Source organism: Bactrocera dorsalis, chromosome 3, assembly GCF_023373825.1.
Source record: "Bactrocera dorsalis isolate Fly_Bdor chromosome 3, ASM2337382v1, whole genome shotgun sequence".
NCBI lineage: Eukaryota > Metazoa > Arthropoda > Insecta > Diptera > Tephritidae > Bactrocera > Bactrocera dorsalis.
Genome location: NC_064305.1, coordinates 6004729 through 6020846, shown reverse-complemented (window position 1 = coordinate 6020846; position 16118 = coordinate 6004729). Strand labels below are relative to the sequence as shown.

At 39.8% G+C, this 16118-nt stretch overlaps 1 protein-coding gene across 2 annotated transcripts in view; it reads right to left on the bottom strand.

Moving 5' to 3' along the window:
- Positions 1 to 1734: 1734 nt before the first annotated feature.
- The window catches only part of LOC105228479 (protein gooseberry-neuro), a 74627-nt gene continuing 60243 nt past the window's right edge, over positions 1735 to 16118 (bottom strand). For both annotated transcript variants that reach the window (XM_049453609.1, XM_049453608.1), the window contains 2 exons: positions 4638 to 5225; positions 1735 to 4549 (listed from right to left, as the gene is read on the bottom strand). In XM_049453609.1, the coding sequence (XP_049309566.1) occupies positions 4197 to 4549; positions 4638 to 5225 (941 nt within the window). In that variant the 3' untranslated portion in view covers positions 1735 to 4196. The remainder of the gene's footprint in view (positions 4550 to 4637; positions 5226 to 16118) is intronic.

Here is a 16118-nt window from a genome sequence, read left to right as displayed (position 1 = left end):
CAAGTCTGAATTTGCTACTGATAAGAAAACAGTTCGCTCAAGCATTTAGATTGTTGGTTAAGAATGTGTAAGTTGCCTTTTAGATTTCGGGCTTAGAGAACAAAAAATCAAATATTAATAATCGAAAATCACTTTATTGTTTTCCTGAACTCATCAACCGTCTCTTCAGGTGTCGAAAAACGTTGACCTTTAGTTAATCTTTTATGTTCAGGAATAAAAAGAACTCATACGATGCCAAGTCAGGATTATACGGAGAATGACTCATATACCCGATGTTTTGAGTACACAAAAATGCAGTTGTTCCAGTCAATGTGCGATAGCTCGCATTACCGTGGTGAAGAGTGATGCGTCTTACGCGGTTGGTTATCTTGATTTCCTTGAAAGGCAACTGCCAAACAGATGGTTGTGCACTACTCTGAATTTATAATACTATTCTGCATGGTTGCGACATGTCCTGTAGTTCCAAAAACAAGCAATCATTTGCTTAGTAGTGCTGCTGTCACAATAAAGCTTGAACTTGACACAAGAAAGATAGAAATATAAATTATGAAAATTTCATCATTATAAGAGGAAGAAAAACGTTTATAAAAAGCTCATATTTACGTTCTCCAAACAAGAAAATATCATAGGTAGGCAAATTTGACGAAAAATTGTATCAGGTTACCTCACCAGGGTTGTGCGCTTGGTTTGAGATCCGCCACTTTAAAAATACATCTCTAATGAGGAAGAAAAAAGGAAGAAAATAGTCCGGATGAGAGCTCTGTCGCGCTCGGTATAAGCGAAAATTTGCCATTTTTTGGGAAAAATAATCACCGTTGTTTGTGCTAAAAATTCAAATCTTTCGTAATAGTCTGATATTTTTATTTTTCGTAAACATGTTTTTTAGTGTGATAAATAGATGCCTATCAATGCTGAGAGCTCATGCAATGGCTTATATATGCTATTTCTTAAAAAAATTTTGCAACCAAAATGAGATGTGATAGCATTAAGTTTGGCCAAGGCAAAAAAACCACTGGATTACTAGCTGACAGAGTAGACCACAAAAGCAATAATTGGTTAATATTAACCATAAAGTAATGACTAATAGCGTTGGATAGGTATCGTATCTACTTATTTCTATTAAAAAACGTAAAACTGTTTTTTGTCAGTCTGATTCAAATTTGATCAGCTGTTATAAATGCGTTCTAATTGTCTTGGGAGCCAGAAGTATATGGCGTAACTACTACTTATCGATTATAATAAATATTTTCCTTACCAAAATTCATTTAATCTTCCATATTATGCGCCCAATGTTTTCGTACAATTTTTTTTTAATTTTTTATTCAAATTCCATTTTACTATCGCTTTTTCCACTTGCATGCCAAGCATTAACCGGTACTCCAGTGCTAAAAAATTTATGATTGCAAAAATGCATACAAAATGGTATATAAAGCACAAAGTACACATGCATATGTATAGGTGTGCCTATAAATATGCACGTGTGTGTGCATGGTCACATAAGTTTTTAGCTAATAAAAATTATAAGTGCCTACACGTCCTTGAATTATCGAGATGCTTATGAAAGCAAAATGGCAAATGGCACATGAAATTTATATGCACATCTACATATATAACAAAAAAAGAAATATATATATATATGTAAATATATTTACGTCAATAAATAAATACTTACTTACATAATCAGCGATCCAAATGCAATTTTTTTATAGTATTTGCAAAAACACTTTACTGCTTTATTAACTTTCTTACATTAAATGTATGTAGTTGTAGCATATATGCATGTGCATGTGTATATATGTAAATGTATTTAATGTTTTTGTTGTTGCTTAACAATAAATTACAAATAAATTTACTTACAAATTAACTGTTATGCTACAGTGTATGTATGTATATTTGCATGTGTGCTTGCATTTGTAATACGAATCATCAGGCTCGCTTGGCTCGAGCAACACAGGGTTGCACAAACGGCCTCCAATCAGCCTAGCGACCTCACCGCCTCGGCTGCAGCACTTTTATTGCGACCTTTATTTGCAAACTGCTTGGCCTTGGCCATAAGTTACACTTGACTTAACTAATAAAATGTTAATTGAATTTTAATTACAGTTGATATATAAATTAATGGGACAAATATGCAGCCGACAATAATATTGTGCAATTTTTTACCTAGTTATGCACTTACATAATTATTTCTTATATGCAAATTTGCTTAAGTAATGAATACAAATGAAATTAAAGTGTTGAATTGATAGTTTAACAAACATTTTAATTAACACAGTGGCCAATAATAGTGTGTTTACAAGTGAGGTGTTTGTAAACTTATGCTATATGCTGTAAACTGCTTATACTATATACTGTACATTGTTTTTTTTTTTAGAATTTTTCATTTTACTTATTTTTTTTTGCTTTTTGAGTGATGAATAGCAGATTTTGTTGTTGTTAATGTCTTCGATTTGCCAAGTGTTACTCCCCAGCCAAACGAACGACCTATTTGAAGTTTGATTGGAAATACGAAAAACTTCTTCGACTACCGAATAAACCAAATGCTCAAACAAACGGGCAGCACTTTTAAATCAACCCTGCGCATGTTTTGTGACGAATGTCTGGAGTTAAATGGCGAATCGAAGTTTGAGTTTTCTTTTATTTTAGCAGGCAGTCATAATGCTTTTAATGGAGGGTTTAACAATTTTAAAGAGGCTAAACTGGATTTTTTAGATTTTTTTTATCCACAAAAAAGGTCTCCATATTGTTTCATTCACCAGCGGACTTCAAATGACCCAACTTATCGGTCTCAAGTTACTAAATTCAGTCATATTCACCAAGCAGTGAGGCAAAACGGTTATTTTACCGGTTAAATTACCAGTTACCGGTTAAATTTACTGGTTAAAGTTTTAATTTTAATGTTTTTGAAAAGTTTATTGCCTTCACTCCTCAATCTTAAGATTACCTGTCGGTGATATAAATAAGCTGTCAAAATGAGGGAAAAAGGTTAAGTTATCTCATATATTTTCCTTGTTGTCAGTATGATATTTGAATAGCGCATTATAAAGCTATAGATCATCAATTGAAATGCAAAACTAATAAATCGAGATTGAATTTATTAGTGCTTACGATTTATTACATATATCTCATAGAATTTTAACCTCCCGCTGTTATATGTAACCATTTTATAACCAATATGTACCCATTTTATACCCGAAACACGAGTATAGTTTCAATATGAGCGGATTATATTATATCGGAAATAACCACTATGTAACCATTTTATAACCACTTTATAACCAAAACTTAAATTTTGTTTCAAAATTCGGGGTTTCTATTACATCGTTTTTCCTTCGCCTGTAAACTTATGAAAAATGATGTTACGCTATTTTGCATTTTAGGTGACGATATGCAGAGCGAAAGGCTTCAATTCTATAAAATATATTAATTTTAGTGCCCTGTCAAAGCCTTTTTGTAAGAAAAGTCACTCTTTTAAAAAGAAAACACAAAAAGCTACTCGAAACTGGAAAAATCGTTTGAACTTAAAAGCCCTTAGAACGTAAGAGATCTACTGAACAACTTGCCCTGAGCAAGGTTCATTTTGCCGCTATCGTAGAAAGTCTTACTGGACACTCTCCAGGCATTCATGCGGAGAAGCTTAACATGTTGTCTGACGCTAGTTACCAAAGGTATAAGAAAGAGAATGAGGTCGAAACATCCAGGCACTTTTCCCTCTATTGTCCAACCTTTGCAAAACTGAGGCCGCAACATTTCGGTAGTCTTATCTTCGACGAACCAGTAGACATAGCCGAAACTGATATTATCCATCTCAACAAATTTGTAATAGGTTACAAGCGCTTTGTCGACCTATAAGGGGGGTCTTATGATCCAGTTTTTAAAAGTTTTCGATACCACAACAGATCAAAGTTCTAAGCCATTCAAGTGAGATCCCTCTTAGAATCGATCTGTTAATCAAATCTTACCCTGAAGCACGTAATATCAACTGCTAAGTTTTAACGACATTTTTGCCATTGTCATAAAATGAGTAGGAAAAATATGCTAGGGGAACCGTAAAAATTATCAAAGCTGTTGAGAAACGCTGTATTTTGCAGAAAAATATTGAACCAAGCTTTACACTCAAACATTTTCAGTTAACATCCAATTCATCACTCAAACACTACTACCTTACACTACAATTACACACCGCCACAAATGTTCTACCAATACTTTGCCTGCGTCTGCGTGGGCAGCGGATGATTATAAGCCGCCGCGGCGACTGCTGCCGCGCTATTCAGCTGATTGTTGTGCGCCGCTGCAGCAGCGCCAGCCGCCGCATAATCATTTAGCGTGTGTTGAGCGGCAGCCGCATGCGCATGATGAGCGGCGGCAGCGTTGTAATTGGCGGCCGCTGCTGCCGATTGATTCAGATGGTAAGCGGCTTGTGACCAATTCGTGGTGGAGTCCAGTTTCGAATAATTCTCGCCGGTTAGATGTGAGAGTGATGGTGAAATTTTCGAAGCATTCTCCAGCGTCAGTTTGGAGAAGTCATCGATTGAGAGCTTGGAGTAATCTGTAAATGAAAGGGACAATTAAGAAAATTATTTCAATACTTTACAAAAATTTTTTCAATACTTTACACCTCAATATCTTTTACCCACCTTGATGATAGTAATTCTGCCCGCCGAAGTGTCCATGTTGAAAACTGCTGGCGAAACCATGTTGCGCCGACTGCGCCACCAAATCATAGCCACCCATCTGCGTATGATGATGTGGATGATGCGCAGCTGCTGCGGCCGCTGCCGCTGCTGCATGCGCCGCATGATTCTCATTCATGCCCGCGCTGGCTGTGCTGGCAGCGGCGGGACTGTAGCCAGCCATGGAACCAACTGCGGCTAGGGGACCAAAACCGAGTGGCGCTGTGGCAGCCGCACCGCCGCCGACGCCACCAGGCACACCAGCGCCACTGCCGCCACCATTCATGGGTGAGAGCCCGGTACCAGAGCCGCCGGAATGTTTGCGTAGACGCGCGCGTCGATTACTAAACCATACTTGTATGCGCGCTTCGGTGAGGCCCGTGGTCTGTGCAAGTTCTTCGCGTGTATATACATCAGGATACTGTGTGCGTGTGAAGGCGCGTTCGAGTGCCTCCAATTGTTCGGCCGTAAAGGTGGTGCGCGAACGACGCTGTTTACGTTTCAACGGTATGCCAGGCTCCGATTCAGTATCGCTGATGTCTGAGTCGCGGCCTGAAAGGAGAGTAGGATTACATTGTAATATTTTGTTTGTAATGAAATGTTAAGGAGATTTTAAGCTAAATGCTGCTATTTGAGTATCCTAACTCAGTAGCCTACATAGGTGTAATGCCTTATAGGTTCAGCCTTTCTAAACTGGATTTAATCTTGGATATTTTTTATACACAAAAGGGTCTATATATATTATTTTTAAGCTGCATAAACGCATACCTTGTTCAACCAAATTTTTAAGAAACCACAGTCCCAAGTAGACTACATTTCCACGGAAATCAACACTTCTACCGCAGACCCCTGCTACAAGAAAAAACCTTCCGACAACTGACCTGAAGTAAGCATAGTTTTAACTGATAATTATTTCTTATGTGCTATTAGATTCCAGTGCCTTCTAAAGTGCTTGAGGGCGCAGGTTTCCGACTACAATCGGAAATATTTGTTTGTTCCTATTCTCATAACAGTTTCCTTCACCAAGTTCTTCTAAGAAGACTTCCATTAAGACTCTTATGAGTACTTTTAGATAACCTATTTATTGGTTACTTCTTCAGCCTCTGAAAAGGCATTAAGTTTCGTTCCTAGCTCATATGACGAACTATTTGAAGACCTTCCATCTTCTTCCGAAGAAGCTACCAAAAACTCTAACCAAAATCTGTTCGCCAGTTCAGCTTGAAATTCAGCGTCAGGTGCCACCATTTTTTTGTTAGTATGTATCCAGGATTTGGAGTTGCATTTTCCTTATCATCTCTTCCTGGGAAATAAACATATTCAACGCTCCCGCATCCAATCGCGGAGCCCGCCCTAGCGAAATTATTGAAATGTAACCCGAAATTATTCACGCCTCGTAAAAATTAATAGATTTCCACACACAAGAACGAGAACGGGCACATTTGCAGCAGGCATTGATTATGCAAGTAGCGGTATGCTCCATACTTAAGCAGCTAATAAAGACATGTAAACCATTTCACTTGCTTAAATTCTATGGCGAGCAATCTACACGAGGCAATGTGGCCACCAAAGATTCTGTATCGATTCAGGTAAGGGCACAAAGCAATGCGGTTGGAGTAGACACACAGCTATACTCTAATAAACAGAATATAAACTAATAAGCAAAGAAATTAACTCGATTATGACTCTTGACTATTAAGACATATTATATTCTATAGAACACCGCATACCTCAAGCGTTTCTGAATGAGGAGCTCTATTTCAATACGACCGCCATGCCTTAACAAGCATAAAGAGACATTTGGAAATACATACAGACATATGCAGATGCTTTACAAAATCAACCGCGAAGCCAACCGCCAAACATAAGCAGATTTTCTCAGCGTTACGGCTCGTCAGCTTCCCTGCCCAACGAGCCGCATTGCACTGGTGGCCACAGTTTGGCTGGGTGTGCAGACCATTAATGCTCTATTGCATTTGAATTCAAACGTCAAAAAGCGTCGCAAATCTGTCAAAAGAACTTGCCGCCTGCGCTGTCGCCGTCGTAGTTGCAGCAGCCGCCAATTGTCTAACGCTTAACCTCAGCCTCTGCAGCCTTTCGCGGCATATGGTTCAACTGCTTAAATTGGTGCTTGTTAGTACTCGTTTGGTGTCCATAAGCCAAGTGCGAAATTATGCCGTGTTAAATACTCTGAGGGCTTTAGCTTGCATGAAATGGTTAAATAGTTTCACTACAACTTAATTATGTTGCATGTTCAGCCATTTGAAAAGCTAACTTGGCTGAAACTGGCGCAAAAATTTGCGATGCTCGCTGTGCACATACAATCAGGGAATTATTCGGTATTATAACTTTCCCTCCGCCTGCCTTTGAAAGAGCCGTTCGCTAGAGTTAGACGAAGAACCGTTCGCGAGAATAGACGGGGATTGCACTGCGATCTTAGGTACATAGTGGTCAATACTCTGCTGCAAGAGATCAGGGTTTCGGCTTTTGGTGGTAGTTCAAATCCATATTGTATTTGGAGTCTCTCAACTTTGATTGAAGTCGGAGTTCCAACTACATTTGTGCAATTAGAGCCCAGTTATTAAATAACGTAGGTATTATCTTTTTTATCGTAGATACCGCTTAAGCTGTTATGGCCGTAGTTGATGCCGATTCGAGATTCCAAGCATAGTCAGGTCCTTCTCCACCTGGTCTTTTCAATGGAGTGGAGTTCTTCCTAGTAGAATTTGGTCTCTGTGCTCATAGACACAAATGATTTTCATGGATAATATCGTATGACGAAAAGAAAATTTTATCCGAAGCAGCAGTTCGATTTAACTTTCCATTCTGGGTTGTGGCTGTGTGCCGATCTGAGCCAAGAACACAAAGCTGCGCCAACTCCGTCTATCTTTTGCGAGATCCCGCCAGCTACCAGTGCAGTCGACTCCCTATCCACTGGTCCTGGTTGTTGGTCAGCCATGAGTCTCGAATCGAAATAGCTTTGCTCCAGCATCGTCATCTATCCGTGAGACAGACCCCAACCAGCACTTTGGTTTGGACTTTTATGCGCTAAAATATATACATTCGCCATAGAGCTTGATTTTCTAAGTCAGTGTTTTCAACCATAATCCCGTCAGGATAAAATCTTGGAGAATTTCTTAGTCTGAGCTTTCAATCTATTATCTCCATTCGATTTGAGACGAAAGCTTGGAGCACATATATACATTCGCCATAGAGCTCATACAATTTATAACTCTCAACACTAACGCGGACTGCTGAAAAAAACTTGTGGAGAACAATTTTCTCGAGTGCTCCAAGTACTTTCTCATCTCAGTTCGCCATCGACCATGTTTCTGCGCCGTATAACAGTATGGGAATGACAGAGACTAATAAAGCGAATTTGTTTTCGTCGAGCTAGGAATATGCTTCTGAGTTGCAAACGGATACCAAAGTCCGGAGTTATTCTGCTCTGGATCTCCAGGCTTAAATTGTGGGTAATGTTTATACTCAATCAATTTTCCCGTCCTGCTGTATGATGTAGAGGCATGGACGATGACAACTTCTGATGAGTTGCGAGTTTTCGAGAGAAAGGTTCTGTGAAAGATCTATGGTCCTTTACGCATGAGGATTGGCGACATAGTTCAGTGAATTAAGAGACAACGTCTACGCAGGCTAGGTCATATCGTCCGAAGCTCTAAAAGTATTCGACGCAGTACCTGCCATTGGAAGCACTCCATTGTAAAGAACAGGTAGAGAAGGACCTAGCTACATTTGGAATCTCAAATTGTATCAACAGTGGCGTAGTTCCCAAGACCCTTTGTGTGTGGTCTTCAAGTACTTTTCGGTCCTCATCCATCACAAGATCAACTTCATCGCTTTTTTTTCTAGGCTGGAAAAGGGTGCTCTAAAAGTCGGTTGTTAAGGCCTACAATGCCAATATCATTCGCCTATTCCTGTAGCCTACTCATGTAAAATTGATCACTTCCACAAATCAGCTATATATTTTTCTCAGTGCACACGCTGTCAAACACCTTCGCATTTATCTGTCCACATCTTAACACTTTCGTGAAAAGAATTCATTGTGACAGTTTCATTACACTTCAAATCAGCATAGCATAAAAATGACAATCTGCGCACAGTAGTTGACAGCTGTTACAACGGATTTCATTACATAACAACGACAAACGTCAAAGAGCTGTCACATGTCAAATGCAAAATAGCGAAACCGTGAAGAAAAAAAAAAGCAAAAATGAATGTTAAATATGCACTAAACCAAACGCCAAATTTAATTGAGTATCCACTTACAGTTCGGGCACATAACAACAACACAAATATCACACACGAATCGGGTCCATAAATAAACAAGGTGCCATACATATGCATATTTATACATAAAACTAGTAAGTCACTATTTAGTTGTTGGTTTTCTTTTTCGGCAAACACGATCTCATAGTTGTCGTCCGTTCACTTGTCTGCTTTCATGACAATGTCACATAACAAGCAAGCAACCAGCAACGGGCGAGCCGACGAGTAACTGGTTGGTTGACTCTCAAAAGTGCCGCGCTCAAATCGCGCATGAAGCGTGCGGGTGTTCCCATGTGTCGGTTCTTACCACCGCCACGCCACAGCCACAGCTAATGCAGTCGTTGCTCACCGCAGTGTGTTCTATTTGAGTTGGCAAGAGATTTGTGGGCGTGGTTGTCAATGTCGGTTATGCGCCGAAGATCATGGCAAATTATTTAGAGAGCTCATTACAAAATAGTGTCATAAAAAGGCATACACACGAGACGACAGCTCATCTAAGTGTTTGTGTGTGTGTGTGCAACTCCTTCGCGTTTTCCCTATTAGATAAAAGTGAAAAGGCCGCCGGTGGTATAGGCAGTTTGGGAAATTATTCAACGAGATCGCAAGCTCATTTTTCAGGCACCAAAGTGCCAGCCGGCGTTCGGCAAAGCAATTGTATGAATTAGAAGTGGTCATGGTGCAACGTAAATGCCGTTAAATAGCGTGTATTTTCGTGGTTTTGCCATTTGTGCAATTTGACATGGTCGCATCGCCGTATTTTTGATACTTTGGTACCACAAATCTACTAAATGCTTGGAGACAAGCAAATTTATGAACTTATGAAACACTGAAACACCGACGGCAGACGTGCAGTTGTTAGAGTCTAGTTGTAACTCTCGTTTGGTTACAAACGAACAATCATAGGTCTTTACTCATAGGTCTTTACTCGTATGCACTGTGTGGCCCTTAGTGTTGCACGTTCATTAATGATTTCACTTGCGTAATCCCTTTATTGTCTGCGAAAGTCCTATTGACTTGAGATGTCATGTATTGTTCTCGATTTCTTTGATTATGCCGGAAATTGTGTGTTGCTTCCGAATTTATGCACTTGCGGCTTAAAATACAAAATGCTACCGCTTCCGCCATTTAATGACGATTATCCTTGAAAGGATGCCTTAAGGAGAAATGAAAAGACATTTCTCGGTACGCACGCTTCTAGCATGTTTACTGCTGACGTTGAAAATAATAGTTTTTGGTTGACAAATTTGGTTATAGAGAGACCAGACACCATAAGTTTAAATGGTGGATGGTATTCGACGTCGAAAATATAGTAATGCTTTTGTAATTATATTGGTCTGGTTGAAGTTTTGAAAGGAGTCGGTATAATAGGAACCAGAGATTCATTCGAAATAGTTTTCACAGGCGATACATCTGACTTTCATAATAGAATGACCGACAATGGATCTTTTTTTGCTTTGTCCATGAAGCTTCTTGTGATATGCTTCACTTAGATTATTACTAGACATTCAGCTGACAGCTGTTAACCCTAGAACCAGTTTGTTAGATCCAAGTTAGACTTTATTGCTTCATCGCCGAAATCGACTTTTTTTATCGCTAGTGTTCAAATTCGACAATTTCATCTACACCAGCTCATTCGACTTGAAATAATGGATTGCAGAGTTGCTAAGTCCGAAATTTGAATACTTTGTCAGTCCGAGGTGAGATAATAGCTTTGAGAATCATGAAAAACGAGCTTTCGATCTATGATCTTCATTCGAAATAAACAAAAGCTTAGAGAGTTCCTTAGTCGGAACCCTGGACGAACAAAATCTTGGAAAACCTCCTAGTCCAAGATTTCAATTTATGATCTGAATTCGATTTAAAACAAAGGCTTGGAAATCTCTGAGTTCAAACTTTCAATCAAAAGTACCAGGCAGACGAAATCTTGTGGAATCTCTGAGGAAGAGCGAACAATCCATGATTTGAGTTCAACTTGTGGCAAACACTTGTGAAATCCTTATGTCTAAGCTTTCAATACTTGATCTCAGTTCAACTTGGTTTGAAAACCTTGTGAAATCCCTAAATCCGAGCTTTCTTAGTCAGAGCTAACAATGATCGCAGCTCAACTAAAGACAAAAATTTTGTAGAATCCATAAATCTGAGCATTTAATACATGATCCCAGTCTGACGCGAGGCAAAATAATCAGAATCAATAAGTCCGAGCTTTGATTCCATGACCTCGAATCGACTTGAGATGAAAGCTTAGGGAGTTCCTAAGTCAGAGCTACCAAAGATAATCGCGACAAGACAAAATCTTGAGGAGTCTCTTAGTCCGAGTTTTCAATCTATTGATTTGAGACAAAAGCTCAAAGTAGTCCTAAGTTAAAACTTCCAACCATAATACCGGCAGGACAAAATTGTGAGAAATCTCTTAGTCCGAGCTTTCAACCTATGATCTCAGTTCGACTTAACACAAAAACTAATGAAATCTCTTAGTGCGAGATGATATCTCCATGACTTTTTTTGCCTTCAAACAAGAGGAGTTGTTGGGGAATTCCTGGGTCAGAGATTTCAATATATAATACCAGCTTGACAAGATCTTGGGGAGTCCCTAAGTACGACCTTTCAAATAGTGATTGGAGTTCGACTTGAGACAAAATTTTGTAAAATCCATGAGTCCGAGCTATCAATCCTCATGGATTCAGTTCGACTTGAGTCAGAAACTTGCAGAGTCTCCAAAGTCCAAGCATTTAATCCATGATTTCAGTCTGACTTGAGATACAGATCGAAAATCGGACGGCGTAGTAGGATTATTATAGACAGCTGAAGATGTAGGCAAATCTTGTATTGAGTAAAACTCGCTTCGTTGATACAATTTAATTGTTGGAAACGACATTTCTGTTATCAGGAGATTTGCTTAGCTAATACATGTAAACATTTTGGAAGGGTTTTTCAATCGGATCGAAGAACCAAAATGAACAGAAACTTTCCATTTCTGTTCTGAGACAGTTCACTTTGGCTTTATGATAAGGAAATTTTCATGTTCATACAACCTCCTTATTTTTTCATAAAGAAAACTCAAAATATTGAAATAAGGAACCCGTAACTTTTACAAGCTGAAGAAAAGTCTGCCAGGATCTGTGTGAAATTTTGGATCTTTTCGTAATTCTACAGAGATTTCCTGTGGGAGAGAGACATCTGAGGATTTGTTAGAAGTACAAATACAGAGAGTTCATGACAGTTTTCGTTCGCCGCTATTAAGGAGGATTCATAATTTTTTTTTCTTAATTTTCAGCTTCATAATTTTCTGTAGAATATATTTTTTATATACTTAGGTACTCTCCAACCTATTTAGGGTCTTCAATTAATAAAACTGATATTTACATTTTAATCTGTGCCGCATTAATAAGTTTCGCCCACAAAACTAACTCCAAGACAACCAATTTTCCCATCAACTAAATTCCATCGCATATTAATTACTCTCAATTTGACTTAATTACATAAGACTTTCGTAAAAAAAATAAAAATTTGAATAACAAAAACCTATTTAACACAGCGAGGTACTTGATCACAACAAAATGCCCCAGAGACACCTACAAACGCCACACACACACACACAGACAAAATTAGACTCTCGACTCTAGGCACAAAACTAATTTTTTCCCAACGGACTAAACAAACCGAACTAACACCGAAACTGCAACAACAACAAACAAACTAAAGTGTGATAATACATTAATAAAGAATATTTTGTAACTCATCAACGGCCACAGTGAGTTGGCGGCGTTGCCTCGAAAAAATATGAGCCAAGAGATGAAAACCACCGCACACAGGACACCCCGTCGCGTATTAAAGATGCCGCTCCGGAGCGGTGCGTTTGAAGTGCGGCCTTTGCTTTTGTTTGGTTGACACTTTTTTTCGGGCATGAACGAATTTGCTGTCAATGCCGGTGTCGAACGGCAGCCAACAGTGTGAGGCACAACCATTGAACCGCTGAATGCTCCAAATTCACGCACACACACACGCAGGCGATTTGTCTGCCATACAACTTTTGTGCAGAGTGAAGAGGCCTGGGCGTTGTGGGATGCGCCTTCGGCTGCGAGCGTATACAACTCCGCTTATGAGCACGACCACCACAAATGACATATGAGCCTGTCGTGACGGTGGCAGAAAATAAAGGCAAACGGAGATGAAGGCACAAAAGGCTAATTGTGCAGCAAAGACCAGATCGGACCGCACACACAGGCGGCGTATGAGTGCGAAGCAAGTGCAATTCCTGCGGAGAGAGCGCATATGATGTGTGAGAGTCACGGCACTGCCGCTACGTGAGCGAATTTGCGCAATCATGTTGGTCAGCGAGCGGTCATTTGTCTTGTGACAGGATGGCGGCGCATGAGCAAGCAGAAGTGACCAAGTATGTGTGACTGAGAGAAAAAGAGCGCGCACATGAGAGCGTGTATATATGTACGTGTATGAAGATTAATGAATCGCCTCGACATTGGGCATTTGTGTGAATCATTAGGAGGAGGTGTGAAATAATTTACACACGCTTAATGAGCGGACAAAAGGATCAGTGGCTCTACCAGAGACAGGCAATGCGACGGTGTGTGCGCAAAAACAAAAACCCAAAGCAATGAGTTACGGGCGTCAGCCGGTCTTTGAAGTGAGAACACTGTGCAATTTCCTTTTTTGCATTGCCGCTCACCTGTGCGCAGCGTAGCCTTTAAGGACAATGCAGTATAAGTCGTTTGTTGCTGAATGTTTGAGCCTGTGAAGCAGTGAACCTGTTTGCATGCGCGCTGCTCACCTCAAGGATAATAAACAAAAACATTCTTGCCTCATTTGAGTTTCGCACACAGGCAGTGCGTTAATAAAAGAATCGGAATCAAAATAGAAGCCAAAGTTAGGCATTCGGAACGTTGTCGGCGCATAGTCTGTCCGCGTTTGATCTTCGTCCAAACAATGCAAGAAAGTTGTCCGACTTTTATGTAACAATAGCTGCCATTCTGTCTGCTCCGCTGCGTGTTGTGTAAATATCTATAGCGTCTTCCCTTGTCCAACCATTTTTTGTTTACTTTTTTGTGGTCTACTGTGGGTTTTTATAATCGACTTCGTGTTTTTTTCGCTTTACCTTGTAATTATTAATTGGCTCAAGTGATTTTTGACTTCTTGTCTGCGGCGAAATCGCTTTGGTCTTTTGATTGTGCGGTTAAAGCGCCTACACCTCTTTCAAACTGAATGCCGTGTTGTGGGTCTGGCCAGATGCTTTACAAATTACTGCAATATTTATCAGGATTTAGACACTTTGTCTATTGTGTGACGGTGGGCGTGGTAATGATATTATTTTTAAATGGCAATACATTTTTTGGGTTGTAAAATTTTCTACCACAAAATCTTAAAACCCCTAAATTGGAAAAGATAATTTGTAGATACACTAGAAGATTCTAAAGAAATAATTCCTAAGGATAGACAAACAAACCTTATATAATGGTAATTTTACCTTATCAGTTTCAAATTATGATTGCGAGGAGCTTTTATCGATTTGGAAACTAGAATCCAGTCATTTACTAGGAAGTGGGCTTAAAAGAACCTGAATTATTATAAATCAGCACGATTGTCTTTGAAACTCACAATGCTTTCAGACTGAAACCAACCAAAGTATCTTCGAGAACCGATAATATCCCCCCGTGGATCCGCCCCTGTTTTTGAGAGTCAATTGTAATCTGGAGCAGCTGATCGTTACGGTAGCCACTTCAAGTAGAGCCTCTCGACGTAACTGAAAGATCAGCGAAAATCAATGTGAGACAAGCGACTTGTTTAAAAATGGAAGTTCCGCATCCGTAAGTCGAAGTACTCTTTGGTTTGATGGCTGTTCCACAGCCGTCCAGAGACTATTATACACATTCCATTCTGAATAGAACTAGCAAAGCGTCTTGTGATCAATAAACTTAGCTCAGGCGTTTACTTTCTATTCTTCCTTCGCTGAAAGTGAGAGCTCCCAAGTGTTTAAGACTCGATTTTAAAAGGCGGGAAAATCAAGCAGGAAGTATTTTCACCTCGTCTTCTTCTATGCGGCTTCAGCAGCTGGCGTTCGGTAAGATTCCCTACCTCTCTGCATGGACGTCTATAGAACTAAGGGAAGTTAGAATTCCCACAATTAGCTAGCGGCAAGCCTTACTGAGGACAAAGAGTGCACTGAATTTTTTACGATTGATCTTGGGTGCCATGGTTGTATGGAGAAGGGTGAAGTGGAAACATCTATATACTTTCTTCTTCATTGCTCAGGCTTTGCAAGACTGAGCCTAAAACATCTCAATAGTCTTGCCTTCAGGAGAATCAGGAGACGTAGTTGAAAGTGTCATTAGCGTTCTCAACAAATTTGTGATGGGCACAAAGCGCTCTACCGATTGTATTGCATGTGAACCGATAGCCCAGCGTTGGCCAAGCTCTCGCGTATGCAAACTGTTCAGTAGTAGAACCACCAACCCGTTCCCATTGTACTGATAGCAGAGCTAGGGTAGCCTTTCTTGCCAGCTCAACAGCTTTACAGTTGTCTGCGATTCCGCTGTGTTTTAACAACCATACTAGTCTTATCACTCCCTGCCATTAATAACGAGGTAAGGCATTCCTTTAACAGCCTGGTTAGAGAGCTCGAGGCTATTATCGCCGCTATGCTAACATAATTGATAAAACTTCTCTGAAGGACGCTGTATTCTGGAGCAATAACCGCGGCTTGAAAATATCTTCACAGTAAGAGAATACTGCAATATTTAGGAAGTCTAAAACTGGAGTTAATGAAGAGTTTCTGACAACATTCCACCGCCAATCTTCCTTTCAAACCTTAAGCCAACAGTAAAAAATCTCACTGCTGCTCTCCTCTATAAAAAACTCCAGCAATCTTCACTTCAAAGTTGAACAGAGCAGTAAAAAATCTCACTGCTGCTCTCCTCCAACGTCTTCTACCCAGCCACAACATCCTCGCAGGTATATGGGCAGAGTCAAGACCGCCAGAGTTTGGCTAAAGTTGATGTTGTAAAATCAAAAGACATTTTTCTTCAATGTTGTGGTTGTCCTATCTCTAATTGAGGTCTGTATTTCAGCTCGACTGTATAATTAAGCGACGTCTGCTCAACAGACCATGTAAATGAATGATGTTTGAAAAGATAGAGATACCGTCTGTGAATA